Consider the following 27606-nt stretch of genomic DNA (forward strand, 5'->3'; position numbering starts at 1 on the left):
GGATAAAGTGCCTGGCGTGAGTGTCTATTGGAACACTCATCTAAATTTCAGTCTAATATATTTTGAGCCATTGACTTCCACGACAGTACTCACAATGTTATTGCTTCTTTGTGTACACGGCGTTGAATATGTGGATTCAGTATGGGAACACAGATGGTTATCGAGTCCAGAAGAAATGCTCCAGGAATCTGGAAAGACATTTTTAAAAATGCTCAGCGCACTGTACACAAAAACGTTATATTGACGTCATACAGTCTTTACACTTCGTTTTAAAAGCAGAAAAATAAAAAAATTAGCGGAAAAAAATAAAAACAAAAACAAAACCACCACATTCTGCCAGGTGCCCCGGCAGATTACAGCAAGGGAAACAGCAGGACACCTTGTGATCAGCTTGTTTTGAGGGAACCATTCTAACATGAAAGGAATTCCCACAGAGTACAACCCCTTGACAATAAGCAGATGACAAATTGCACCAAAATTTAGCTGTAATCTGTGTGAAAACGGTCAGTAAGTGTTTAAATTTCCCTGCAGCGCTTAATCAAATCCATAGGATGTTTTTGTAATGCAAGACAGGTGTTTCAGAGCAAGAGATGCTCTTCGGAGCCATCTCCAACTTGGCCAAGAGGTAAGGATCCTGAAGAGAACGTTCCCTCTATTAACTCAGAATTTCTTAATAGGGTATATGAAAATATGTATTCTAAACTACATAACCCCTTTTGAGGAGTATCTTTCACCAGATTTTACAATACAAACAGCTCTAGGTAGGAGAAGATGAAGGTTTAGCTCATGCATATATATACTTGGACTCAAAACAACATACAAAACAGGACAAAAAGTTAGTTTACAGTCTTCAATGTACACTTCAGATAAAATACAGCATTACAGAAGCTTCAAAGTGAAAAAGTAACAAGCACTATATTTCTGGTCAGAGTCGACAAAAACCAAGAAATTCAACAAGCATGTCCGCATAACGTCACCCTGTGAAAAAGCCCGGCAGAAAAACCATCTAATCAAACTAGTATTAACCCGGACCATCTCTCAGCCGCAATCCAAGCTTCCCTAAAAAGAAAACCTCTAAGATTTTCCCTGGCATACCATGGAGTATAATTAAAAGTGGACATTAATCTTAATTGCTCTGGCTCCGACCAATGGAAAACTTTTATTGTTAATCATTTATCAGAAAGACGTTTCGCAGGTTTCTCTTTGTGCCCCTCTACGCCTAACCTTTCTAGACCTAGCAGTTTGTGAAGTTGAGTAGCAAGTTAAGGAATGGAGGGTATTACGGGAGATAACCATAGTATGCATATACTTCTCAATGTCACCATCAGTATAGTATGAAGAGGAGGTAGAATTAGCTTACTCTCTGGTCTCAACCCCCCCCCCCCCTAAATCAGCACCGTCTATACAATAAGAAAAGTCAAATAAATGGATCCCTAGCTAAAAGTAAAGTCCCATATGGACGAAATATACCCCAATACTGCCGTCCAATATGCGGTTATTCTTGGACACAGCCAAACCCGAAGCCAAAAGGTCAGAGAGCAGCTCCCAGCATTTGGGGCACGCCGTGATCCTATCAGGTCGTGTTGCAGAAAGAGGAAAATTAAACCCATAAATTGCCCTATGTATGAACTTGAAGTGTCTCCCTACATTTCTCATTAAGGACACCTTTCATAACCTTATCCCACCCCGCCAATATCTTTTCCTCGCTATCTAGATCCTTCAAAATTTGTTCAAGATTTAAAGAGGTTCTTGGATCGGACAGACAGGAGACTATCTAGAAGAGACCTGTAAGGTGTAGATATGGTGTGCCTGTAGGTTCGGTTTCCTATCAGATCATCAAATGAGTTAGTGATTGTTTCCTGTTTGGGGTTATATAAACGCGAGCTGCAGAACGAGCAGAATTGCAAATATTGTAGGAAATGCTGCCGTGAGATAGCAAAGCGAGAGGATATTTCCTGGAAGGAACACCAGCGCCTGTCCTCAGCATTCATTAGCTGCAAAGGAGTATTGATCCCTTTATTCATCCATTCCTAGAAAAATTTATTCTGTGTCCCTGCCTGAAATTCTGGGGTGTCCATTTCCAGGAAACAAATGGTATCTCTCAATACTACTGATTGCGTTACCACATTGGGAAGCTTGGAGTATCTGGTATGAAGCAAGGACTTAAAATTCTAGGGGGAGGCCAATTCCCCTTCCAAAGAGGGCATGGAGTAATATAAGGAATCATTTAACCAATCACAAGCCAGAATAAACAGGCTAAATTACAACCCCTGACATTAGGAAAATTAATCCCACCATCTGGTTCACACAACATAAAAGTTTTTGAAGAGCTATCTGTGGCCTTCTCCCAGCCCAAATGAAATCGAACAAAAGGTGGAATTCAAAGAGGATATATTTAGTTTGAAGAGTGTATAACAACCGCGGAAAGGTAATCGTTTTAGTTAAATGCCAATGGCCCATTACGGACAATGAGAGGTGTTGCCACCTCTTCAAATCCACGTATAATTTTTGAAAAAAGCGAAGGATAAGTCAAGGTGTATATACCATCAGGAGTTTTGCCCACCATAACCCCTACATAAGTTAAGTGAGATGGGTTACATCAAACTGATCTTCCCAGGGACATTTAAAAAGACTGGTGGCAGAAATCGCCTAATTCTAATATCTCACTTTTGGTGATCTTAATACGATAACCTGAGATGGCAACATAATATTCAATAAGGAGGAGTACTTTGTCCATAGCCTCCTGAGGGATTCCTGTGAATAGAATTAAGTCATCAGCAAATAACACTATTTTAAGTTGACGCATACCCATCTGTATGCCACAATATTTGGAGGCTTCCACGCTCTCACTAAGGATTCTAATGCTATATTACAAACAGCAGTGACAGAGGGCATGCCTGTCACGTGCCTTTGGTCAATTGAAAGGAGTTTGAGAGAAAGCCTTAAGTGAATTCGAGCCAAAGGGTGACCACACAGGCCCACCAAGAACACCCGAAAGTTACCCACTACTCACATCTTATCCAGCACCATCGCCAGCCAATCCCACTTGACATTATCAAACGCTTTTTCAGAATCTACTGATAGAAATACTGGGCTTTCCCCTGGCTGGGGGAGATTCCGGATTCTATCCAGGGCCCATAAGACTTTACGAATATTAGCCACCGCTGCCCTCTCTAACAAAACGCACCTGAGGCTGGCGTTATTGCTCCCAAATCTTATTGGTCAGTCTATTGGCCAGAATCTTCGACAGCAGCTTCATATCCACATCTATCAAAGAAATTGGCCTATATGAACTGGTTTCATGTGGACCTTTGCCTGCTTTCGGTAACCGCTTAAAATATGCAGTCTTAGATACCTGTGGGACATGCCCTGTATGGAGCACGCTGTTGAAATAGCCAAAGACTGAGAAACCAGATCTCTCAGGGTCTTATAGAATTCTCCTGTGTAACCATCCGATCCTGGGGATTTGCCATTATGTAGGCCTTTAATTGTGGATTGAAGTTCCTCCTCTGTAATGTCACCATTCAACACCCCCCCCCCCCCTGTTCCTCCGATAAAGTAGGGAGGGGGATACCTCAACCAGAAAAGCTTGCCCCGTATCTAAAAAAAAAAACAGATCCAGACCATGAAAATATTCTTTTAGAAGATTGTGAACAGATTTTGTATTAGAGACCACTTTCCCCTGGGAGTCCTCGAGTGCTTGAATGTGGGGAGAGAGATCTCCCTTTAGCCAGTTGAGCTAGGAGTTTCCCAACCTTATTTCCATAGTGAAAAAGCTCTTCCTCATATCAAATCAGAAAAAAATGTTCCTGTCTGTCCGACCACAGATCAAATGATTTTTTTGCTGTAACCCAATTGGTTTTATTAACCATAGTTTGTTGACCTAAATACATTGTTCTCAACAGCTCACTAGACTCTTTGTACTTCAGGGCAACCTTTCGCTTAATGGCCGAGGTGTAAGCTCTAATTCTACCTAAAAGAACTGCCTTAGCTGTTGCCCAAAAAAAAGTGTAGAGTTACCCTTAAGTTCCTTATTATTGGATTCATATTCCAACCAACAACCCTGAAAGAGTTCCTTAAAGATAACCTTTCACCTGCCCATACATGTGCAGCATGTAATAGGCATGGCTTCACAAAACACTGTCTCACTTAAAACAAATTTCCTATCTTCCTCCGTTATTTACAGATCGGTGCCGTTATATTTGGCACCCGATATGTAAATAAGCCCCTGAACTGTCAATAGGGCATTTCTATCTAACTAAATGGCAAGGGGGCGTGAGGTCTACGCTTCAGTAAGGCCAGAAATCTTCAAACGATGTCTGAGTCCCTCTGAGTAGGATCTCTCATGGTGATCAAAACCAAGGCACGGTCAGATAGGACCAGATCTGTGATCTCTGCCGTTGTCACCCTATGAGAGAGCAGAAGAGATGAGAATCTAATCTATTCTGGACCAACTATTATGAGTATGTGAGAAGTAAGTACATTAACAGTCATCAGGATGTCTAATTCTCCATGCATCTTGCAGTCCAGTGGACACAAGCACCTGAGAAAGGATCTTCTCACGCTTCTGGGGTGTAATCGCTACCATGGTCTGACCTTTCCTGTCTTCTACAGGACAGAAGACTCATGACACGCCATTCAAGGTGTTTTGGTGGGTGATTTGAATACAGATTGCAGAAGCATCTCTAGCAGGACCGGGATCAGGGTGAGTATGTAATTTTTTTTCTACTAAAACGGAATGGCGTTATCTACAGTGGGGAACTATATACACGGGTGGGCTATATGTAGAGCACTATCTATAGGGGAGCTATTTATAGGCAACTACCTATAGGGGTGGGCTACCTGTGAGGCACTAGCTACAGGGGTGCTATATGTAGGGCACGGTCTACAGGGGTGGGCTATATATGGGACACTATATACAGGGGGAGCTATATATTAGGTACTATCTACAGAGGTGGGCTATACGTGGAACACTATCTATCAATAGGGGAAGCTATATGTAGGGCAGCACGGTAGCTCAGTGGTGAGCACTATTGGGGCACGGTGCGTGTGTGGGACACAGTGTATGGTACTATTATAATCAGGGACACAGTGTATGGCGCTTTATTATATTTAGAGGTGTTGAGAATTTTAACTTCGTTTATAGGTGCAGAAATGTTTTCAAAGTGAGAAGCTGAAGACATCTGAGCGAAAAACTGCAGAAATGGGTCGTGGCCGGGAGAAATCCATCATAGAAGTCTGGACCGGAGGGAGAAGAAAAGAACTAGAATCTTAGATGTCACCGGTGAGTCACTTAATGTAAATGTTTATTCTGCCTCCAATGAGTACTGTAGTCACTGTATGATCTGCAGCGAGATGGGTGGTATGATTTTTTTTTCTGTGAAACAGCATCTCCCAGCATATCCTTACCATTGTTTGGGCCATGCTGGGAGCGGTAGTTTTACGCAGTACAAACGGCAGGGGTTGCACTAAATTGAGCTATATTTGCTCCTGTGTTGTATATATGTAGTGAGCTTGTTTCTGGTGCTGTATTTATGTAGTGAGCTTGGTTCTGGTGCTGTATTTATGTAGTGAGCTGGTTTCTGGTGCTGTATTTATGTAGTGAGCTGGTTTCTGGTGCTGTATTTATGTAGTGAGCTTGGTTCTGGGGCGGTATATATGTACGGAGCTTGGATGTGGTACTGTATATATGTATTGCGCTTGGTTCTGGAGCGGTTATTATATAGGATATATTTATAATAACAAAATTGCATGGCAGACGGAATTGTTTTCAGTTCATTGTATATTTCATGAGAACCGGTCTGGCAGTTTTAACCCCTTCAATCGCCACCATGCGGTAATACATGACCTGACAATATTTCCAAAACGTATGTTTTTTTTCAGATGCAGCAAAAACTTTAAAATCCACTTTTAAAACAGTGCACACTATACGCTAATTACTCATTAACCCCTTACCGACATTTGACGTATCCATACGCCAAAGTCAGGTAGGGGGAAGTATGGAGCGGGCTCACGGAGTGAACCCGCTCCATACGATGTGGGTGTCGGCTGTTTGTTACAGCCGACACTTCAGAGTAACTAGCGGCATCGCTCTCAAGCGCGATCCCGCTCGTTTAACGCTGCGGTCAATAGCGACCGCAGCATTTAACTCGTTAGAAAGAGGGGGCGACCCCCTCTAACAGCTCATCGCGCCCCCCGCAACGCAATCGCGGGGGGGGGGGGCGATTGTGGCTATGGCTGCCTGGGGGGCCTAATGAAGACTCCAGGTCCGCCATCTTTGTACACCTATTAAGCCCTGGCTCCGGCAGGGCTTATTAGATGCCTGTCAGAATCACGATATACTCCAATACATTAGTATTGCAGTATATTGTGCAAGCGATCCAACGATGACTGGTTGAAGTCCCCTAGGGGGACTAATAAATTTAAAAAGGAGTTTTTTTTTTTCTGTAAAAAAAATTAAAAAATTGGTATCGCTGCATCCATAAAAGTCTGAACTATTACAATATATCATTATTTAACCCGCACGGTGAACGCCGTAAAAAAAAAATTCAAAAAAATTGTAACCGCCAGAATGTCTATTTTTTGGTCATCTAATCTCCCACAAAAAATGAAATTCAAAGTGATCAAATCGTCGCATGTACACCAAAATGGTATTATTAAAAACTACAGCTTATCCCGCAAGAAGCCCTCATACCACCAATCGACGGAAAAATAAAGACGTTATGGCTTTTGGAATGTGGGGAGGAAAAAACGAAAATGAAAATCTGAAAAAAGGGCTGCGGCAGGAAGGGGTTAAAGGGCCATGGGGTGGTGCTGCTATCCTGAAGAGTCACATCTCCCTGGCTGATACAACTTTCTCGGATGCGCCATTGCCTTGTGGCACTATATACAAGGGGGGGGGGGGAGCTGTGCGGCTCTATCTACGGGGGTCTGAGTGTGGCACTATCTACTAAGGGGGGGCTGTGCGGCACCATCTACTAAGGCTGTGCCGCACTATATAAAAGGGAGGGGACTATGTGGCACTATATACAGTGGGAGCTTATAGCACTATATACGGGGGGGCTTTATGGCGATATCTACAGGGGGCTGTATGGCACTATTTACAAGGGGGAGGTGGGGGCGATATCAACAAGTGGGGTGTGACACGGTCTATAGGCGGGGCTGTATGCCACATTCTACAGGGGACACTAGCTATAAGGATGGATGCTTGTGGCACCTGGGGGGGGGGGGGGGGGCGGCCCAGTCAAGGTTTTGCTATGGGGCCCAGACTTTCCTAGTTACTCCCCTGATCCAGGGGCAGAACTACAGCTATAGCAGCCATAGGGGCACATTTAGCTGCCAGGCGGCACAGACTCCCTCATGTCCGGTGGAGTTGCTAGCACCAGACATCCGGGGCACTGGGCATTTAATTGGATCTGCCTTCTTTAGAACACAGATACAATTGAATACTACAGCGGAGCAGGGAGATAGCTGTCTGATAACAGCTGGGCTCCTGCTCCAACACCCGAGATCGACGTTTACTTCGCGGCCGTTTGACCCGTTAAATGCCGTGGCCAATAAACCAATAACCTGTGTTATATCAAGTCCAGAGTCAGTGCAGCCGTCTACCAGGAAATTTTTTTGAGCACTTCAGGTTTCCCGCTGGACTTGGCACCTGCCCACACTGCCAAAAGTACCAATACCTGGTTTAATAACCACAGTATCACTGCGCTTGATTGGCCAGCAAACTCACCTGACCTAAACCCCATAGAGAATCTATGGGGTATTGTCAAGATGAGACATCAAACCCAACAATGCAGGCAAGCTGAAGGCCGCTATCAACGCAACCTGGGCTTCCATAACACCTCAGCAGTGCCACGCCGCATTGATGCAGTAATTCATGCAAAGTCGGAGCCCCTACCAAGTATTGAGAGCATATACTGGACATACTTTTTAGTAGGCCGACATTTTGGTATTAAAAATATTTTTTTCAATATTATATAATATTCTAATTTTCTGAGACAACTAAATTGTGGGTTTTCATTAACATTAAAAGAAAAAAAATGCTGGAAATAGATCACTGTCTGTAATGAATCTTTATAAAATATAGGAGTTTCACTTTTTCAGTCCGTCAGAAAATACATTTTCACCCACTGACGGTTGCCATAAACAATAGTTTCCAAATGGTTTTACTGAAAAATCTGTTTGTTAACCCCATAGTGACCAGCCTATTTCAGGCCCTAATGACCAAGCTATTTTTTTGTGACCAGCCACTAAGGGGTTAAGTGAGTTTGTAGTCAGTTCTAAGAAACCCCAGAATATTTGTTCTTTTAGCATCGATCACTATTTTTTGAGTTATAACCAACGTCATATTGCAATATATTCTCATGTGATATTTCAGTAACATTACATCTCTTACTTGTGCAGTGACCTGTTAAGCCATTTATAAATTTTACTTAGGAGTGAATGAGCCCAAGTTTGCCTGTCTCTCACTGAAGCTCCAGCCTTTATATTCAGTCAGAGCGTGACCTCCAATCCATTACTGAGCAGCAGTTAATGTGATTAGGCCAATCAGCTGTCAGAATACGTAATTCAGCTGCTTTCTCTACATGCAAAGAGGGCTACACATGGGAGAAGCCCCTAAGGGATATTCCTGAGCAGCCATTTTGCTTTAGATACACAGGTGACATTCAAGAGGATAATAGAGCTAGTAACAATTTGCACTCGGGTAGTTATTTAAGAATGTGATAAATATAAATATGAAAATAACTTACAATTAGTTACCAACATATTCTAATGCATTAAATACCTTCAATAAAATACTAACAGGTCTCTATTGGGCAGTGCCCATGGCCCTGAGGCCCTTTGTTAGGTCCCCAGCTGCTATAACACCATCAGTGAACATGCTCAGGTCATGGAGCCTTGGTGGTAGAGGTTTTAAGAAGCTATTAGGGCATGTGGCTATAATAGGAGGGTCTTAGCTGCTCTTGTTAATAGAGTAAACAAAAGAGCAGCTTGCTTTATGGCAGGCTTGGCCTATCACATTGTAGGCCATGAAGTTGAGTGGAAACATGGCAAACTGCAACTTCAGAAGATGGACACATGCTGGATAGCCAATTGCAAGACCATTCATTTGAAAAAATTAAATGTAACTCTTTTTATACTAATTATTTAAGGGGGAAAAAAAAAAAAAAAGGCACAAACAAAATGTACACAAGAAACATCATAAAATATACAGTGCTAGCATAATTACAAACCATGGGTGGGAGAAAACAGCTCTGTCGTTCTTGTACAGCTGGGTATGGGCGGGCTAGGAGCAGTTACTTTGTGTTCCCAGGTATCTCTTCTTTCAGAAATCTGCTGCCCCGTAGGATTTGATGTGGTCAGTTCAGATGGAGAGTCCGCACAGGATGAGGTTACTAAAACAGAGTCCCCATTGAAAGAGTCATCACGGGGTGTCCACGGCCTAGAATCCGGGGAAGGGCCAGAAAATGGATGGAATGGTGAATCCAAACCAGAGTCTTCCACATTTTCAGGAGAAGAAGAGGAGAATGGAGAAGGGCTAGAGGCAAGAGTGTATGTCCTGCAGACTAAGTTCAGAGAACACGAAAAGCATTCATGAGGCTATACATGCTTTATAAAAACGAATTTACATGAACTGCCATTTAAAAAAAATACACACACACACACACACACACACAATATATAATATATATAAAAATAAATAAAATTAGTATTATTGCCACCGTTGCACGCTACTTCCAATCTTACACAGCTTAGATACAGTATACCTGGAAAATCATCCGATTCAAAAACAGATTCCTGGAGAGGTCCAAATGAAGAATGGGCAGGATGAGTGTTGCAAACAGAATTTGAATCACAGCTGTAATGAAGAGAATGCAATAATAAAGGATTTCTACAAAGCAACACTGAAATAGACTGAGAAAAAAAAAACCCTCAGGGTTTCCCCATCTGTGTTGGAGAAGTGACTTTTGGTTCTTGATCGTCCTGCTCTGTTATTTTTCTAGTGTTTATTTTTCTAAATGTCCAATTTACTGATAGGACAAAGTTTGTGGGTAAAAACACAAATCAAAAAGGTTATCATTAGCAATTCCTTATTTTGGACTGTAGTAGGTGTTCCCTAGAATTAGAACACAGGTACAATCACATTTTTTTTCTTAGGTTTACTTTAGACTTGTGAACAAGTCCTGTAACAATCTGCCTCACATCTGTTGCAGCTTCTGTTTATAAAGTCAAGACGCAGCAAGACGCAGTGCTGTATTAGTCGTACGAGGGATACTAAAGAGGTACCAGACAGACAGACCCCATTGACTCGGGTTGTGACAAGGTTTCCGTGGTTTTGACGGGAAGAATAGGACTGCATGCACTGACAGACTTAGAACTGAACCGTGTCTAATTAGCAGAAGTCTGACTAAAACCATAATCTTCCATGATTGGAAGAGGGCAGAAGGAGTGACATACATTGTCTAGTGATTTATGCATCAACCCCTTCATGACCAGCTAAATTTTTACATTTCGTCTGTGCCTTTCAGCAGCCATGGCTTTATTTTTTCACTAACGTGACTAGGAGATCTTAACTGGTTCCCGACCGCTGGCTGTGTTTTTACGGCGGTCAGGGTCCTTAAAACCCGAGCCATAGACTTTTTACGGCTCGGGTTTTAACTTGCTGCCCGTGCGATCGGGCAGCGGAATGTCGGGTCTCCGGCTGTCAGTGACTGCTGGGGACCCTGAGGAGAGGATAGAAGCAGCTTTCACGGCTTCTGTCTTCTCTGATGTCTTTTACACAGCGCTCAATGAACGCTGTGTATAGGAATAGAGGCAGCGGCCGCGCCGCTGTCTCTATTGCTCCCGGTGTTCATGTGACTGGTCACATGATCGCTGGGTGCCATTACTGACAGACTGCGGCTGGGTCTTACTAGACCCAGCACAGCCCTATTAGTGACAATCGTCACTATGAGAGGGCTGATTTCCCATGTATCTGGGGCTGCTGTGCAGCTCCAGTTACAGTGGAAAAGATGGTGTAAAAGAAAGAAAAAAAAAAATATAAAAAAGTTCCCCAAAGGACTTTTTTGACCTTTGAGGGACAGACCATAGTAATAAAAAAAAAAAAATAGTAAAGTAAAGTGCAATTTTTTTTAAATAAATACACATAAAATACCCACCACAAAAAAAACGTTCCCCCGCCAATCATTGTTGTAACGCTAGCGCTGACCCAATTACCCTAATATGGACAAATCTAATATATTAAAATTTACGGTAGACAATGACGATCACAAATAAAAGGTCTATTTTAGGGTAAAACTATGTTATTACCAAAAAAATTGCGGAAACTTAAAAAAAAGCTTATTTTTTTACTATTATTTTCAAACTAAGAATAAAAATTCTAAAATAGCAAAAAGGATGTGTATAAAAACGATAAAAAAAAAAAAGAAACCTGCATTGTCTACGGAAAAAAGAATCGCAAAAATCACGTCATTAGCCCAACAAATAAAAAAATTATAGCCATTTAACGAACGCGTGCTAAAAAGGGCTAAACTGTGTCTGGTCCTGAAGGCTCAAAATAGCCCAGTCCTGAACTGGTTAATTTACGCAGGAGAAATTGTTTGGTTTTTTTTCTGCGCGGTTTGAGGGTAAAGAAAAAAAAACAATATATAAAAAAAAAAGTTAGTGGAAGTTATTTTTTTCTATCCCGTTCACATTCCACGCTAAATAACCTGTTAAATTAAATTTGTCAGCTTATTACAGTCGTATAGATACCAAATATAAGGGGATAAACTTTATAAACAACTTTGTTTTTTACTTCTGATGTATTAGCATATTCCTGTATACTAATATTTTATACTGTATTACTAGGACACATTCTGCTGTTAGGGCACACTATGTGTTGCCCTAATAGCAGGCATACTAAACAGACAGCGAGGGGGTCCTTGCTAGGTCCCCAGGGATGACTGCAGAGTGTTCCTGCTAGTCTCTGATCGCGTCACCGGAATGACGCTATCGAAGAGGTGAGTCCTCTTCGATCAAGCTTTGGCAAATCAAAAGGATGAATAGCTGGGGTGGGAGTTTTTGCCGATCCCAGCTGCAACAGGAGTTACAGCTCCTGCTTAGAAGATGAGCACTCTTGAGTGCTCAGATGTCACTTCTACAGCGAAGCCAAATGACGTCACTATAGACTAGAGACTTGCAATGCCCTGCCATGAAAAGACAGTGGGCATTTGATAAGGGGTTTAAAAACGGCCATACACATTTTTGTCAATCTAAAGTATATGGGTATAATGTGTGAAAAGAAGTGCAAACAACCGATATTAGCACTGGTTTAATGGTCAGACTAGCTTTTAAACAAAATAAAAGCTGAATTCTGATGGGTTGTCATGTCATACCTACTGATTTCTTCTGAATTAGTTTTCATACATGAGACCCTATGGATCTGGACAGATTGTCACCTGACATGTACAGTCAGAAAAAAAATAAAAAAGTTTCCAACAGGTGTCTGGCAGCCGCTTATCCCATCAGCTTTATTAAAATAAATTTGTCCAACTGTCCCAAATGTACATGTTAATAGGAGAAATGTGGGTGATCTCTTTAAGCTGAAAAATGAATCAATACAATTAGTAAAGTCATTAATTATGTAAATTTAATAAACAAGTTTTGATTAAAAACAAAAAATAAAAATATTTATTAAAAATAGCCAAGCTAGAAAAAAAAAAAATACAATTATAACTGGTATACCTGTTGGTTACAGAGGACAGTGAGGTGTTGGATTTATCTGTGTAGAAAGATGTACAAGAAACCTTAGAGTGTGCAATGCAAACAATACTTCGTAATTAAAACTATTAATGACATATTTCAAAGACACACCTTTGTGACAATTCATTTGTGTTTCTCTGGGTGCAGTCAATGATCCTGAATTGCAGAAAAAAATAAAAATAATTCAAGCAAAATAAAAAAACAGACCGAAGAGCATAAAGAGCAGAGAAAATAAAGACAAAAAAACACCTGCAGTTGTGGTAATGAGACTGGGACGATGTTGCACATTTGGTGGTTATGCCCAGTGTTGCAGATTTTCTGGAAAGCTATTTTTGACATTTATGTAATAGTCGAGAGTTCTCCTATCATACCCACTCCTCAAGTGGCTTTTTCGTCTTTGATCCCTGGCCCTTTGCCGAGCATAAAGAAGGATCTCCTGAGACTCTTGACTGCGGCCAGAACAGTCATTCCTAGACACTGGAAGTCTACTATACCGCCCACGATTAGTGAATGAGTGGTTGAGATGGACCTTTTGTGTCGAATGGAATCTCGTGTAGCGGAAGACAGATCACTCTGATAGAGTTATGTCTCTTTGGTTTGCATGGTGCTCCTTCAAATCCGGACCGCGCTTTACTGAATGGCTGAGCTGAACACCGACTTCTGTATAGTCTAGCTCAAGCAACCCGATCGCAAACATCTTTCATCTGTGAAGGGGAATGACCTTTCTTCCCTTAGCCCATCCTTCCTTTTTCACACGATATCTGCCTGATTTTGTTTTGATACTGTATGTAGGAAAGAATGTCTCTGTATATCTGTATTCCTGATGTGAATAATGCTACGGTTACGGTTTTGTATGTATCGTGATATGTACAATTGGCTTGTTTTTTCTAGATCTGAAAAATTCTACAATAAAAACTAGATGAAAAAAAACACAAAAAAAAAACAAAACCTGCAGTTGAGGCATTATATACTCACGAACTGTCTGTCGCCTCACAGAAACCTGCAAGTGAAAAGGCAGAAGGAATCACACCAATTATGAAAAAGCTGGTACCCTCTAGGAAAGAAAAAAGAAAAAAAAGAAGACAGAAGAAAGGAGGAAGGATTGCACTTAATAGCTTCGTAACATTGTAAGGCTTTGTTCACAGCTGCGTCAGGACTCTGTTCATGGGTTCCGTCGGAGCGTTCAGTCAGGTAAACCCATGAACGGAATCCAAATTGCATCACCATTGAGTTCAATTGTGACAGATCCAGTGCAAATGGTTTCCGTTTGTCACCGTTGTGTAAGGGTTCCGTCGTTTTGATGGAATCAATAGTGCAGTCAACTACGGTTTTGACTCAGTCAAAACAACGGAACCCTTACACAACGGTGACAAATGGAAACCAGTTGCACCGTATCAGTCACCATTGAAATCAATGGCGATGCAAAAGGAAACTTATGGTTTCCGTTCAAGGTTTCCCGACGGAAACCCATGAATGGAGTCCCGACGCAGAGATAAACGAAGCCTTGGAGGTGTACATTTCAGATAAGGCTCTGTTCACTCTTGGGTCTGGTTTGGTTTCCTATTGCTGTTGGAAATTGGATGGAGGGTGGGGGACAAAATAGATCCTAATTGTTCATGACTGATCCTTAACCCCTTCCCTTCCTTAGTTTTTCCATAGTCACATTCAAAGAGATGTAACTTTTTTTTACTTTCACGTGGATATAGCTGTACGAGGACTTTTTTTTTTGCGGGATAAGTTGTATTTCTCAAAGACACGGTCTTGGGGTATATAGAATTTTTTCATTAAGTTTTTTGGGGGGGGGGGGGCGGGGGGATAAAAAACAAAACAAAAAAAACCACAGTAATTTAGCCATTGTTCTAAGCTTTACATTTACGCGGTTTACCGTGCAGCGTAAATAACATGCTTTTATTCTATGTTTCAGTATGATTACAGCGATACCAAGTACGTATTCGTTTTTCTAGGTTTTACTACTTTTGCAGAATAAAAACACTTTTGAATTAAAGTTTTTGTTTTGCATTGCTGCTTTCCAAGAGCCATAACTTTCTTTATTTTACTGTAAATGTCGCCATATGAGGGCTTGTTTTTTGCGGGACTTCATTGCTACCATTTTGGGGTACATGGGACTACGGCATTCACCTTGCGGTTTAAATAATATGCCAACTTTATTTTTGGGACATTACGATTGCGGGGATACCATATATGTGTAGTTTTTATTTTATTTTTACACTTACTAAATAAAACAATTATTTTTATGGCAAAAAAAAAAATTTTTTTTGTTTGTGCCTTTTTATTAATTATTATTTCACATTAATTATTTTTTCAGTCTCACTAGGAGACTTCACTATGTAAACTTTAGATCGCAGATATAATGCTTTCATATACCAGAGCATTATTGCCAGTGTAAAACTGACAGGCATCTATTAGGACAGGCCTCTGGCACGTCCTAATAGGTATATAGCCTTTGTTAGGCCCCCAGCTGCCATTGCACCCCATCGGATGCCCGAAATTGCATTTGCAGGCCGCCGATGGGTAACAGACGGAGTTCCCTCCCTCTGTAAACCACTCAAATGAAGCGGTCGCTAATGACCGTGGCATTTGAGGGGTTAAATGGCGGCGATCAAAGTAAACTTTGATTGGTACCGTTGGAGCAGGAGCCCGGCTGTCATTAGACAGCCGAGCCCCGGCTACAGCCTGCACGGGAGACCCATGCAGGACGTTGATAAAGCAACTTAATGACCGTGAAAAGGCGTATCGGCGGTCATTAAGGGGTTAATGGAGCCTGTACAAAACAAACTATATCAGTGTGAACATAGCCAAATTCATATTGTTAAAAAAATAAAAATAAAATAAACAGGATTTACCACTGCTGCAGGTGGCTGAATCATGCATCCCACCGTCTCCCTTAGCCTTTTCATTTTAGTTTCCTCATCTTCCTCTCTTTCTCCACTCTGCGGGGGTTTTATCTGAATTCTGTAACGCCGTGGTTCATCATCATCATCATCATAATCAGAGTCACTAGAGGAGCAGCATGCAACTGAGGATTCTCCTGTGTTTTGGTTAAGGTTTATTAAAAAAACGAACACCACTTATTTTTTTCAAAGATTGTGTATAATTTCCATCATATTCTAATTATACCGGCCATCTTCTTTTAAAGAGGCTCTGTCATCACATTATAAGTGCCCTATGTCCTACATAAGGAGATGGGCGCTATAATGTACACCAGGAGACCTAACAATGGCCTCCTATTTGCCATTACGGAAGCCGATTAGGCCCCGCTCGGAAACTAAGCCTAATCAGCTTGCTTTCCCTTATCAAGTCCTTTATTATTGAAAAAAATATAAATAAAACCATACATATATTTGGTATCGCCGCGACCGTAACGGCCTAAACTATAAAAATATTATGATGATACGTGAAGACATATAATATATCCAAAACTGAATGAATACCACAAAGTACACAATATGTACTATGGAATACTTTATTACAATAATCATAAGAACATATTGACCATCACAAGTTAAAAAACAATTCCACAGACAGATTAAAAAAATAGTGTGGAGATACGATAAAGACTACACAAATAGCATGCTAGTACCATATAGACATCATGTGATGTGGTAATGTACAGAAAACGAAGTTCAAAAGAAATGTGTGCACTGAAAGAAGTATCATTGGGCAACAAGCCACTTGAGAAAGTCGATGGCGAAACGCGCGTCGGGGCGTTGCGTGTGGAGCTAGGTTATTTGACTCACCATGCAATCAACGGGTTGGTACAGTTCTCTTGTCCTTTATATAGGTCAAAAACAGAATCACCCAATCTAAAAATCGTATATTGGACTTATAACTACACAGTGTTCCAAATTACGATGCACATTGGATTTAAGTGTCAAACATTTAATTTTTAGTTTTTCAATTAAACTCATGGATGGTATTGTGTCGTATGACTCTTTGGATCATTGTAATCAATCTCAGACAGCGGTGATAATTAGTTTGCCAGGTGTGCCCAATCAAAGGAAAACTACTTAAGGACATTCCACATTATTAAACAGGCCACAGGTTTCAAGCAATATGGGAAAGAAAAAGGATCTCTCTGCTGCCGAAAAGCGTGAAATAGTGCAATACCTTGGACAAGGTATGAAAACATTGGATATTTCAAGAAAACTTAGGCGTGATCATCGTACTGTGAAAAGATTTGTGGCTGATTCAAAGCACAGATGGGTTCGTTCAGATAAAGGCATAATGAGGAAGGTTTCTGCCAGACAAATTAATAGGATTAGGAGAGCAGCTGCTAAAATGCCATTGCAAAGCAGCAAACAGGTAGTTGAAGCCGCTGGTGCCTCGAGTCCCACGAACCTCAAGGTGTAGGATCCTCCAGAGGGTTGCAAGTGTGCATAAAGCTATTATTCGGCCACCCCTAAACAAAACAATGCTCACAAGCAGAAACGGTTGTAGTGGGCACAGAAATACATGAAGATTAGTTTTCAAACAGTGTTTACTGATTAGTGCTGTGCAACGCTGGATGGTCCAGATGGATGGAGTAGTGGATGGTTGCTGAATGGCCACCATGTCCCAACAAGGCTGCGACGTCAACAAGGAGGTGGCGGAGTCATGTTTTGGGCTGGAATCATGGGGAGAGAGCTGGTAGGCCACTTTAGGGTCCCTGACGGTGTGAAAATGACCTCTGCAAAGTACGTAGTTTATGACTGACCACTTTCTTCCGTGGTACAAAAAGAAGAACCGTGCCTTCCGTAGCAAAATTATCTTCATGCATGACAATGCACCATCTCACGCTGCAAAGAATACCTTTGTGTCGTTGGCTGCTATGGGCATAAAAGGAGAGAAACTTATGGTGTGGCCCCCATGTTCTCCTGACCTCAACCCTATTGAGCATCCTCAAGCAAAATATCTATGAGGGTGGGAGGCAGTTCACATCAAAACAGAAACTCTGGGAGGCTATTCGGCCATCCTGCAAAGATATTCAAGCAGAAACTGTCCAAATACTCACAAATTCAATGGATGCAAGAATTGTGAAGGGGATCTCAAAGAAGGGGTCCTATGTTAACATGTAACTTGGCCTGTTCTGTGTTTTTTTTTTTATTGTAAGAGCTTTTGATTTCTGTAAATATGACCTCCTGATGCTGCAAATTCAACAAATTACCATTTTAGTTCTCTTCACAACCTTTAAAATGTTTTGATCTCTGTTGTGCATAATAATTTGAAACCGTGCATTTTGAGTTTTTTTGCTTCTAAAAAAAAATTTTTTAATCTGTTATCATTAGGAGATTTGTTCAATAAAATTTGCATTATACTCCAACGGTTGATGGCTTGAAGATTATACTGACTCATTTGCATCGACTATTTAGGAAAATCAGCGAAAAATAACATTTGCATAATAATTTGGAAAGCGTTGTATATACCACTGGATAAACTCTTATGTCACTATTTGTGGCTTGTTCCCCTACGATACTTCTTTCAGTGCACATATTTCTTTTGAACTTAGTTTTCTGTACATTACTGCATCACATGATGTCTATATGGTACTAGCATGCTATTTGTGTAGTCTATCGTATCTCCACACTTTTAAACACCTTCCCGACCGCCCACTGTCTTTTGACGTCAGGCGGTGCAGGTGCTTAGTCTACAGAGACGTCTTTTGGCGTCGCTGTAGATTAGGCTGATGAGAGCTCGTATGAGCGCTCATCCTCTAAGCAGGAGCTGTTACTAACAGCTCCTGATCTTAGAGCAGCCTCCTGAACAGAGCTGGGGTCGGCACACATTCGGACCCCAGCTGTTTAACCCTTTGATTACCGCGGTCCTCTGCAGTCAGCCCTGGGGACCTAAAAAGGACCCCAGGACTGTCTGTTCCATGTGCCTGCTGTTCGGGCACACTATGTGCTGCCCGATCAACAGCCTGTGTCATAGTGACACAGTGTAATGTATTAGCGTACTGGAGTATGCTAATACATTACAAGTAAAAAATAAAGTTACAAATAAAGTTATCCCTTGATGGGATTAAAAAAAAAAAAAAAAAGTAATAAAACAAATAAATAAATAAAAAAAGTCCCAAAAAGAGTCTTTATTTTGCATTAAATACATTTTATTGCCCCTACACTAAATAAAAACAAAAAACCTACGCATATCAGGTATCTACACGACCGTAATAACCTGAAGAATTAATCTAATGGGTTATTTAGCGTGAAACGTGAACAGGATAAAAAAAGAAACAAAAAAAAACTATTCCGAGAATCGCTTTTTCCTATATTCACGCCGTAAAAAAATTTTTTTTTACCCCCAAACTGCGGGGATAAAAAAAATACTATTTCTCTCGCATAAAACAAGGCCTCATACAGCCACGTCAATGAAAAAATAAAAAAGTTATGGCTGCTGAAACGTAGAGAGGCAAAAACAGAAAAATTGAGCTGGTCATTAAGGTCTTTTCAGGCCCGGTCATTAAGGGGTTAATCTGTCTGTGTAATTGTTTTTTAACTTGTGATGGTCAATATGTTCTTATGATTATTGTAATAAAGTATTTCTATTTTTTCATGCTACATATTGTGTACTTTGTGGTATTCATTCCGTTTTGGATATATTATATGTCCTCACGTATATTTATAGTTATTCATTCTGGTCTCTTGATATGTGCGGACACCTTATTTTTGACGTTTGTCTAGGGTCTATATCTGCATAGGTATTATAAAAATATTATGCTATTTATTCCACGCGGTGAAAGGCGTAAAAAAACGTAAAAAATGCCAGAATTTCAGTTTTTTGGTCACTTTGCCCTACAAAAATTGAAATAAAAAAAAAGTGATCAAAAAGTCGCATGTATCCAAAAAAGGTGCCTATAAAAACTATAGCTCGTCTCGCAAAAAACAAGCCCTCATACAGTTCAGTCGACGAAAAAATTAAAAAGTTATGGTTCTCACAACATGGCGACAGAAAAAACACATTCTTTTTACAAAAGTAATTTTATTGTGCAAAAGTTGTAAAACATAAAAAGTGCTATAAATTAGGTATCGCCAGAATCGTACGGACCCGCAGAATAAAGTTAACATGTAATTTATAACGCATGGTGAACGCTGTATAAAAAAAACCCCTAAAAACTATGGCAGAAGTGCCGTTTTTTGGTCACCTTGCCTCTCAAAAAATAGGATAAAAAGTGATCAAAAAGTCGCATGTACCCCAAAATGGTACCAATAATAACTACAGCTCGTCCCGCAAAAAAACAGCCCTCATACCACTACGTCTATGAAAAAATAAAATTAGTTAAGGCTTCCATAAATAAGGAAATAAAAAATATGCAGTTGTGCAGATCAGAGGGGAACATTTAGTCTGTTTCAAGAGGCGATTTATCGGGGCCCTAAAATTGGGGAACCAGGAAGGGGGGGGGGCAATATATCTGCTAGAAGAGAGGGTGCCCGTATTATACCAGGACAACACTTTCTAGCAAAATTCCCCAAACTGCAAAGGTGCGGAGTGTGGACCCACAGAGGGATAAGTAAAAACACAGTTTATCAGTGCGACACCGGCCTGTGCAGAAAGGATTGCTTCACAGCGTAACACACATCTATGGATTATTTTATTGTTTACCCCATTATTATACCCCGACTATGCCCAGCTTACATATGCCCCCACATTATAAACGGAAACACCAGTAAAACCCCAAACAAAATCCACGCTCCAAAAGCCAAATGGCGCACCCACCCATCTGAGCCCTACATTGTGCCCAAACAGCAGTTTATTTCCACATATATGGCACCGCCATAGCCTGGAGAACCCTTTTAACATTTTTTGGGGTGTGTGCCTACAGTGGCATAAGCTGGGCACGACATACTTGCCACTGAATTGGCAATTCTGGGGAAAAATGATAATTTTTACTTTGCACCATACACAGCGCATTTATTTATGGAAAAGACCTGTGGGGTGAAAATGCTCACTACACCACTTAATAAATGCCTTGAGCGGTGCAGTTTCTAAAATGGGGGGTTTCTTTTATTATTTGCCATCTGAGCCTCTGCAATTGTCAACCAATTCTGTGTAAATTGACAAATTAGGCCTCAATTTCGCATGGTATTCGCACTCCTGAGCCCTGTCAAATGTCCAGGCAAAAGATTAGTTCCCATGTAGGGCGATTCTAAAACCGGGAAACACAGCATAATAATTAGAGAGCTGTCTCGTTATGGTGGCACAAGCTGGGCACCACATATTGGCATATCTATGGAAAAATCCAATTTTTACTCTGCAATATCGAGGGCACACTAATTTATGCAAAACGCCTGCGGGGTTAACATGCTTACTACGTCCCTAGGTGAATACCTTGAGGGGTGTAGTTTCCAAAATGGGGGTCAGTTTTGGGAGGTTTCCACTGTTTTGGTCCCACAGGGGTTTTGCAAATGCTACATAGCGGCCAGAAATCAATCCAGCAAGATCTGTAGTCTGAAAGCCAAATGGCACTCCTCCCCTGCTGAGCCCTGCTGTGTGCCCAAAAATTTGTTTATAACCACATATGGGGTATTGCAGTACTCGGGAGAAATTGCTTAAATGAAAAATTTTGCACTAAAGCTATGTCTTATTGGAAAAAAAAATTTAATTTTTATTTTCATTGCCCAATTCAAAATAAAATCTATGAAACAGCTGTGAGGTCAAAATGCTCACTACACCCCTAGATTCCTCAAGGGGTGTCTAGAACTTAGTTTTCTGTACATTACTGCATCAATGATGTCTATATGGTACTAGCATGCTGTGTAGTCTTTATCGTATCTCCACACTTTTAATCTGTCTGTGTAATTGTTTTTTAACTTGTGATGGTCAATATGTTCTTATGATTATTGTAATAAAGTATTTCTATTTTTTCATGCTACATATTGTGTACTTTGTGGTATTCATTCAGTTTCATTTCATTACACACATAGTGATCTATTTCCAGCATTTTTTTTTCTTTTAATGTTGATTATGGCTAGCAGTTAATGAAAACCAAAAATTTAGTTGTCTCAGAAAGTTAGATTATAAGCGCCCAATTTCAAAAATTATTTTTAATACCGAAATGTCGGCCTACTGAAAAGTATGTCCAGTATACTTGGTCGGGGCTCAGACTCTGTATGAATTACTGCATCAATGCAGCATGTGGCACTGCTGAGGTGTTATGGAAGCCCCGGTTGCTTTGATAGTGGCCTTCAGCTCGTCTGCATTGTTGGGTAGGATGTCTCATCTTCCTCTTGACAATACCCCATAGATTCTCTATGGGGTTTAGGTCAGGCGAGTTTGCTGGCCAATCAAGCGCAGTGATACTGTGGTTCTTAAACCAGGTATTGGTACTTTTGTCAGTGTGGGCAGGTGCCAAGTCCTGCTGGAAAATTATATCAGCATCTCCATAAAGCTTGTCAGCAGAGGGAAGCATGAAGTGCTCGAAAATTACCTTGTAGACGGCCACACTGACCCTGGACTTGATAAAACACAGTGGACCAACACTGCTGCTCAGTGGTCCAAAGTCCTGTTTTCAGAGGAAACTCAATTTTGCATTTCATTTGGAAATCAAGGTCCCAGAGTCTGGAGGAAGAGCGGAGAGGCATCAATCCAAGTTGCTTGCGGTCCAGTGTGAAGTTTCCAGTCAGTGAAGCCACGTCATCTGATGGTGTTGGTCCACTGTGTTATTATAAAGTCCAGAGTCAATGTAGCCGTCTACTGTAAATAGATCACTCTGCGTGCAATGAATCTATAGATAGGAGTTTAACTTTTTGAATTGAATTACTGAAATAAAGTGAACATTTTGATGATATTCTAAGGGCATGTTCACACGCTTAACAAACAAAAAACGTCTGAAAATACAGAGCTGTTTTCAGAGAGAGCAGCCTCTGATTTTCGTGCGTTTTTGAAGCTGAAAACGAAGCTTCTTTTAATTTTGCGGGTTTTTTTTAGGTATTTTTCATAGTGTTCAATGGAAAATCATCTCCAAAAAACGCCTCAAGAAGTGACATGAACTTCTTTTTACTCTCCGTTTTTTAAAACTGTGGCGTAAAAAGACGCCCCGTATGAACTAAATGCTGATTTTCCCATTAATTTAAGTGGGCAGATGTTTGTAGGCGTTCAGCTTGTTTTTTCAGGCGTTTTGAGGCGTAAACGCCCCGAAATACGCCTGAAAACGCGGTGTCTGAACATACCCTAATTCATTGAGAAGGACTAGTTATATATATATTTTATTTATTTATACTTTTTTCAGTTACCACTACCCTCTATTATTAACCACTTCCTGAACAGAGGCTTTACACCCCCTTCCTTACCAGGCCAATTTTCAAGTTTTAGCCACGTGCCGATTTTAAAGCAAATTGTTCTTCTATCACTCTTCCAACCTACATGTATTTGGTGTTTTTCTCAGGACATGTTGAGCTTCCATATTGTGCTAAATAAAAAAAATAAAAAAAATAAAAATAAAAAAAAAAAGATATATTTACATTTTTATGAAAAAAAAATAAAAAAAGTATTGAGATCATTGTGACTGGGGATCCCAATGATCACATTCCCAGAGACCACGCTGATTGGTCTCTGGGCAGAGCTCCGTTATGTCAGCTGTCTAGAGACCGCTGTATCACGGAGCTAAATACCGCTACAGAGCAGCAAACCGTGCATATCTGAAGGAAGTTCTGGAACGTCCCTGCAGAGTTAATTGCGGACCGCCCGGACGTTTATAGTCTATGGGCAATCGCAAGTGGTTAAAAAGTATTTATGTGCTATTCGATATTCTTTAACCCCTTCCAGACATATGCCTACATCATAGCCGGGTAGGAGGAAGTATAAAGTGGGCTCACTTCACTCTAATGAGCAAATGTGGCATCTAATACGTTAGAGACAAGGGGGAACCCCCTCTGACAGCCCATTGGCCCGTCCGCGACCCGATCAGGCCAAGTCAGGGCTTAATAGGATACTGTCAAAATCACTATATAATGCAAAATACAGTACTCCAGTAATCCAACGATCGCGGTTTCAAGTCCCTTAGTGGGTCTAATAAATAAAAGGGAAAAAAAGGGGGGGGGGGGGGTTTCGTGCACGAAAAAAAACATATGTTTTAAAGTAAAGTTGAAAAAAAACTCCTCTTACTATTCTCCCCTAAAAGCATAGTTAAAAAAACAAACAAACAAACAACAAAAATCATAAGTGGTATCACCACACCCGTTAAAGTCTGATCTATTACAATGTAACATTATTGAACCAGCACGGTGGACGCCGTAAAAAAATAATAATTTAAAATCGTCAGAATCACAGCTTTTTTTCCTCACGTCATCTCCCACAAAAAACAATGGAATAAAAAGTGATTAAAAACGTGTAAAAACTACAGCTCATCCCAGAAAAATGAAGCCATCATATAGCTCAATTGACGGAAAAATAAAAAGGTTATGGATCTCGAAATGTGGCGACACAAAATTAAAATTTGTAAAAATGTTTTTTTTTCTTGTGAAAGTAGTGGAAAAACCCAAAATAAATATAAGAAAACGAAAAACAAAAAAACAGTATATAAATTTGGTATTGCCATAAATTGTATTGACCCGCAAAATAAAAGTTGGCGTATTAATTGCGCGGTAAAAGCAAAGCATCGCTGTTTTTTTCCCACGATTCCACCCAGAATAATTTTTTCCCCAGTTTACTTTTACATTATATATATATATATATATATATATATATATATATATATATATATATATATATATTACAAAAAAATAGTGCCATGAGAAAACCACAACAACAACAACTCGTCCTGCAAAAAGCCCCATATAGGGCTATATAGACAAAAAAAAAAAAAAGGAGCAATGACTTTTGGAAAGTGGTGTGGAAAAAAAAAAAAACAAACAAATAAAAATATGAAAAATGGTTGCATCGGGAAGGAGTTTTGTGTTGTAGTTATAAAGACATAAAATATAAAAACAAAATTAGGCAACGCAAATTCTCCTCCTTTAACCCCTTCCCTCTTTGGCCACTTTTGACCTTCCTGACAGAGCCTAATTTTTCAAATCTGACATGTTTCACTTTATGTGGTAATAACTTCGGAATGCTTTCACCTATCCAAGCGATTCTGAGATTGTTTTCTCATGACACATTGGACTTTGTTACTGGCAAAATTTGTTCCATACATTCAGTATTTAAATGTGAAAAACACCAAAATTTTGTGAAAAATTGCAAAAATTAGCATGTTTCTCAATTTAAATGTATCTGCTTGTAAGACAGGCAGTTATAACACACAAAATTGTTCCCAATTAACATCCCCCATATGTCTACTTTAGATTGGCATAGTTTTTTGAACATCCTTTTCTTTTTCTTTGACGTTACAAGGCTTTGAACATTAGCAGCAATATCTCACATTTTCAAGAAAATTTCAAAAGGCTATTTTTACAGGGGCCAGTTCAGTTGTGAAGTGGCTTTGAGGGCCGTATATATTAGAAACCCCCAAAAAGTCACCCCATTTTAAAAACTTCACCCCTCAAAGTATTCAAAAGAGCATTTAGAAAAGGTCTTAACACTTTAGACTATTCACAGGAATTAAAGCAAAGTAGAGGTGAAATTTACAAATTTCATATTTTTTTGCAGAAATAGATTGTTAATACAATTTTTTTTTATAACACAGAAGGTTTTACCAGAGAAATGCAACTCCATATTTATTGCCCAGGTTCTGCAGTTTTTGGAAATATCCCACATGTGGCCGTAGCATGCTACTGGAATGAAGCATCGGCCTCAGAAGCAAAGGAGTACCTAGAGGCTTTTGGGGCCTAATTTTTATTAGATTATATTTTAGGCAACATGTCAGGTTTGAAGGGCTCTTGCGGTGCCAAAACAGTGAAAATCCCCCAAAAGTGATCCCATTTGGGAAACTATGAAAAATGTAGGTATAGGGAGAGAGGAGGAAAAGTAGAGCATGGTGGACAATGTCGCCTTCAATTTTTTATTGATACCGACTAGTGTAGTAGGAGAAGGATTATACTATGCAATGTCCCCTTTATTGCCACATTGTGTGGTATTTTGATTAAATTATTGCACAGTGTGATTACAGCTTTAAACAAATTCCACTGGGTAGGGAGCTTGTTGGCCCTACTACTCAGGTGGAAATAAACGAGGTGGTGCTGCAAGGGTTATTTTTGTATCTGTAAGATACCTTGCATATGCACACTACAGGAGGTTGTGTTCAAACTCTATGAGCAACTGCCTGATCATTGACTACCTTTTAAGCGTTGCCGCTCCAAACGTTTGGTGAGTAGCAGCGCAAAAGGATTAAAATTTTTGTGTCAATGAACAGTTGATTAGTCTTCAGATTGTGTTGTATTTGTTCTGTTACCAGCGTTGCTGTTCCATTCCTGGCTCAAGCAGCAGCTCGGCCAGCAACGCGGACAGAAAGCAATCTATCTCAGCGAGCAGCTAGCTGGTCACCGAGTGCGTTTTGTGTTCTCAGCGTTGCCGCTGCGGTTCTTAATTATGCGGCAATGCAGAGAGACAAACTGCCTGTTGTGTTTTATTTAGTGTTCTCAGCGTTGCCGCTGCGATACACAATTCGGCGGCAATACAGAGGGAGCAGCGTACGCTGTGTTTAGGCAAACAGACAGCCTGCCTGTTAGCAGTGAAAACTACTGGTTCGTGCAGTTGTAAGGATTGCTGTCTGTTTCAGAGTATTGGCTGTGAGTGCCGCGACGTCATGGGCACTCAGCAACACACTGGTCTCAAGTGTCCCATTTGGGAAACTACACACCTCAAGGAAATTATCTAAGGGTATAGTGAGCATTTTGAACGCACAGGTTTTTTACAGAAATTATTGGAAGTAGGCCGTGAAAATTAAAATCTACATTTTTTCAAAGAAAATGTAGGTTTAGCTAATTTTTCTCATTTCCACAAGGACTGAAGGAGAAAAAGCACCGCAAAATTTGTAAAGCAATTTCTCCCGAGTAAAACAATACCCCCACATGTGGTCATAACCGGCTGTTTGGATACACGGCAGGGCTTAGAAGTGAAAGAGCGCCATCTGTCTTTTGGAGATCACATTTAGCAGGAATGATTTGCGGAGGCCATGTCACATTTGCAAAGCACGAGGGGACAAAACAATGAAAACGCCCAAAAAGTGACTCCATTTAGGAAACTACACCTCTTGAGGAATTCATCTAGGGGTGTAGTAAGCAGTTTGACCCCACAGGTGTTTCATAGAATTTATTAGAATTGGGCAGAGAAAATAAAAACAATCCTTTTTCTTCAAGACGACGTAGCTTTAGTGCAAAATTTTTCATTTTCTCAACAAATAAAAGGAAAAAAAGAACCCAACATTTGTAAAGCAATTTCTCCCGAGTACGGCAATACCCCATTATGTGGCCATAAACTACTGTTTGGGCTGGCCTCAGAAGGGAAGGAGCGCCATTTGGAGTGCAGATGTTGCTGGATTGGTTTCTGGGCGCCTCTGGGATAAGAATTTTAACCCTGCCGGTGTTTTTTCAGAAATTAGTGTGCACTCGATGTTGCAGAGTGAAAATGGGATTTTTTCCATAGATATAATAATAATAATCTTTATTTATATAGCGCTAACATATAACGCAGCACTTTACAATTTAGAGGGAACATGAAATAAACAATATCAGACATTACAGATATGCGAATATGTGATGCCCAGCTTGTGCCACCATAACAAGACCGCTCTCTAATTATTATGCTGTGTTTCCCGGTTTTAGAAACACCCTACATGGGGCACTAATCTTTTGCCTGGACATTCGACCAGGCTCAGGAGTGAAAGCGTACCATGTAAAATTGAGGCCTAATTTGGCGATTTACAAAGTATTGGTTCACAATTGCAGAGGCTCAGATGTGGAATAATAAAAAGAAACCCCTCAGTAGTGA

General features: G+C 40.4%; 1 protein-coding gene across 6 annotated transcripts in view; it reads right to left on the minus strand.

Annotated features, from left to right (window-relative positions):
* Positions 1–27606, minus strand: part of LOC142648115 (F-BAR domain only protein 1-like) — a 226121-nt gene that overhangs the window by 70847 nt on the left and 127668 nt on the right. For all 6 annotated transcript variants that reach the window (XM_075825420.1, XM_075825423.1, XM_075825421.1 and 3 more), the window contains 7 exons: positions 15612–15796; positions 13723–13747; positions 12859–12903; positions 12730–12766; positions 9771–9862; positions 9237–9569; positions 94–188 (listed from right to left, as the gene is read on the minus strand). In XM_075825420.1, the coding sequence (XP_075681535.1) occupies positions 94–188; positions 9237–9569; positions 9771–9862; positions 12730–12766; positions 12859–12903; positions 13723–13747; positions 15612–15796 (812 nt within the window). The remainder of the gene's footprint in view (positions 1–93; positions 189–9236; positions 9570–9770; positions 9863–12729; positions 12767–12858; positions 12904–13722; positions 13748–15611; positions 15797–27606) is intronic.

Source organism: Rhinoderma darwinii, chromosome 1, assembly GCF_050947455.1.
Source record: "Rhinoderma darwinii isolate aRhiDar2 chromosome 1, aRhiDar2.hap1, whole genome shotgun sequence".
NCBI classification, from domain to species: Eukaryota; Metazoa; Chordata; class Amphibia; order Anura; family Rhinodermatidae; genus Rhinoderma; species Rhinoderma darwinii.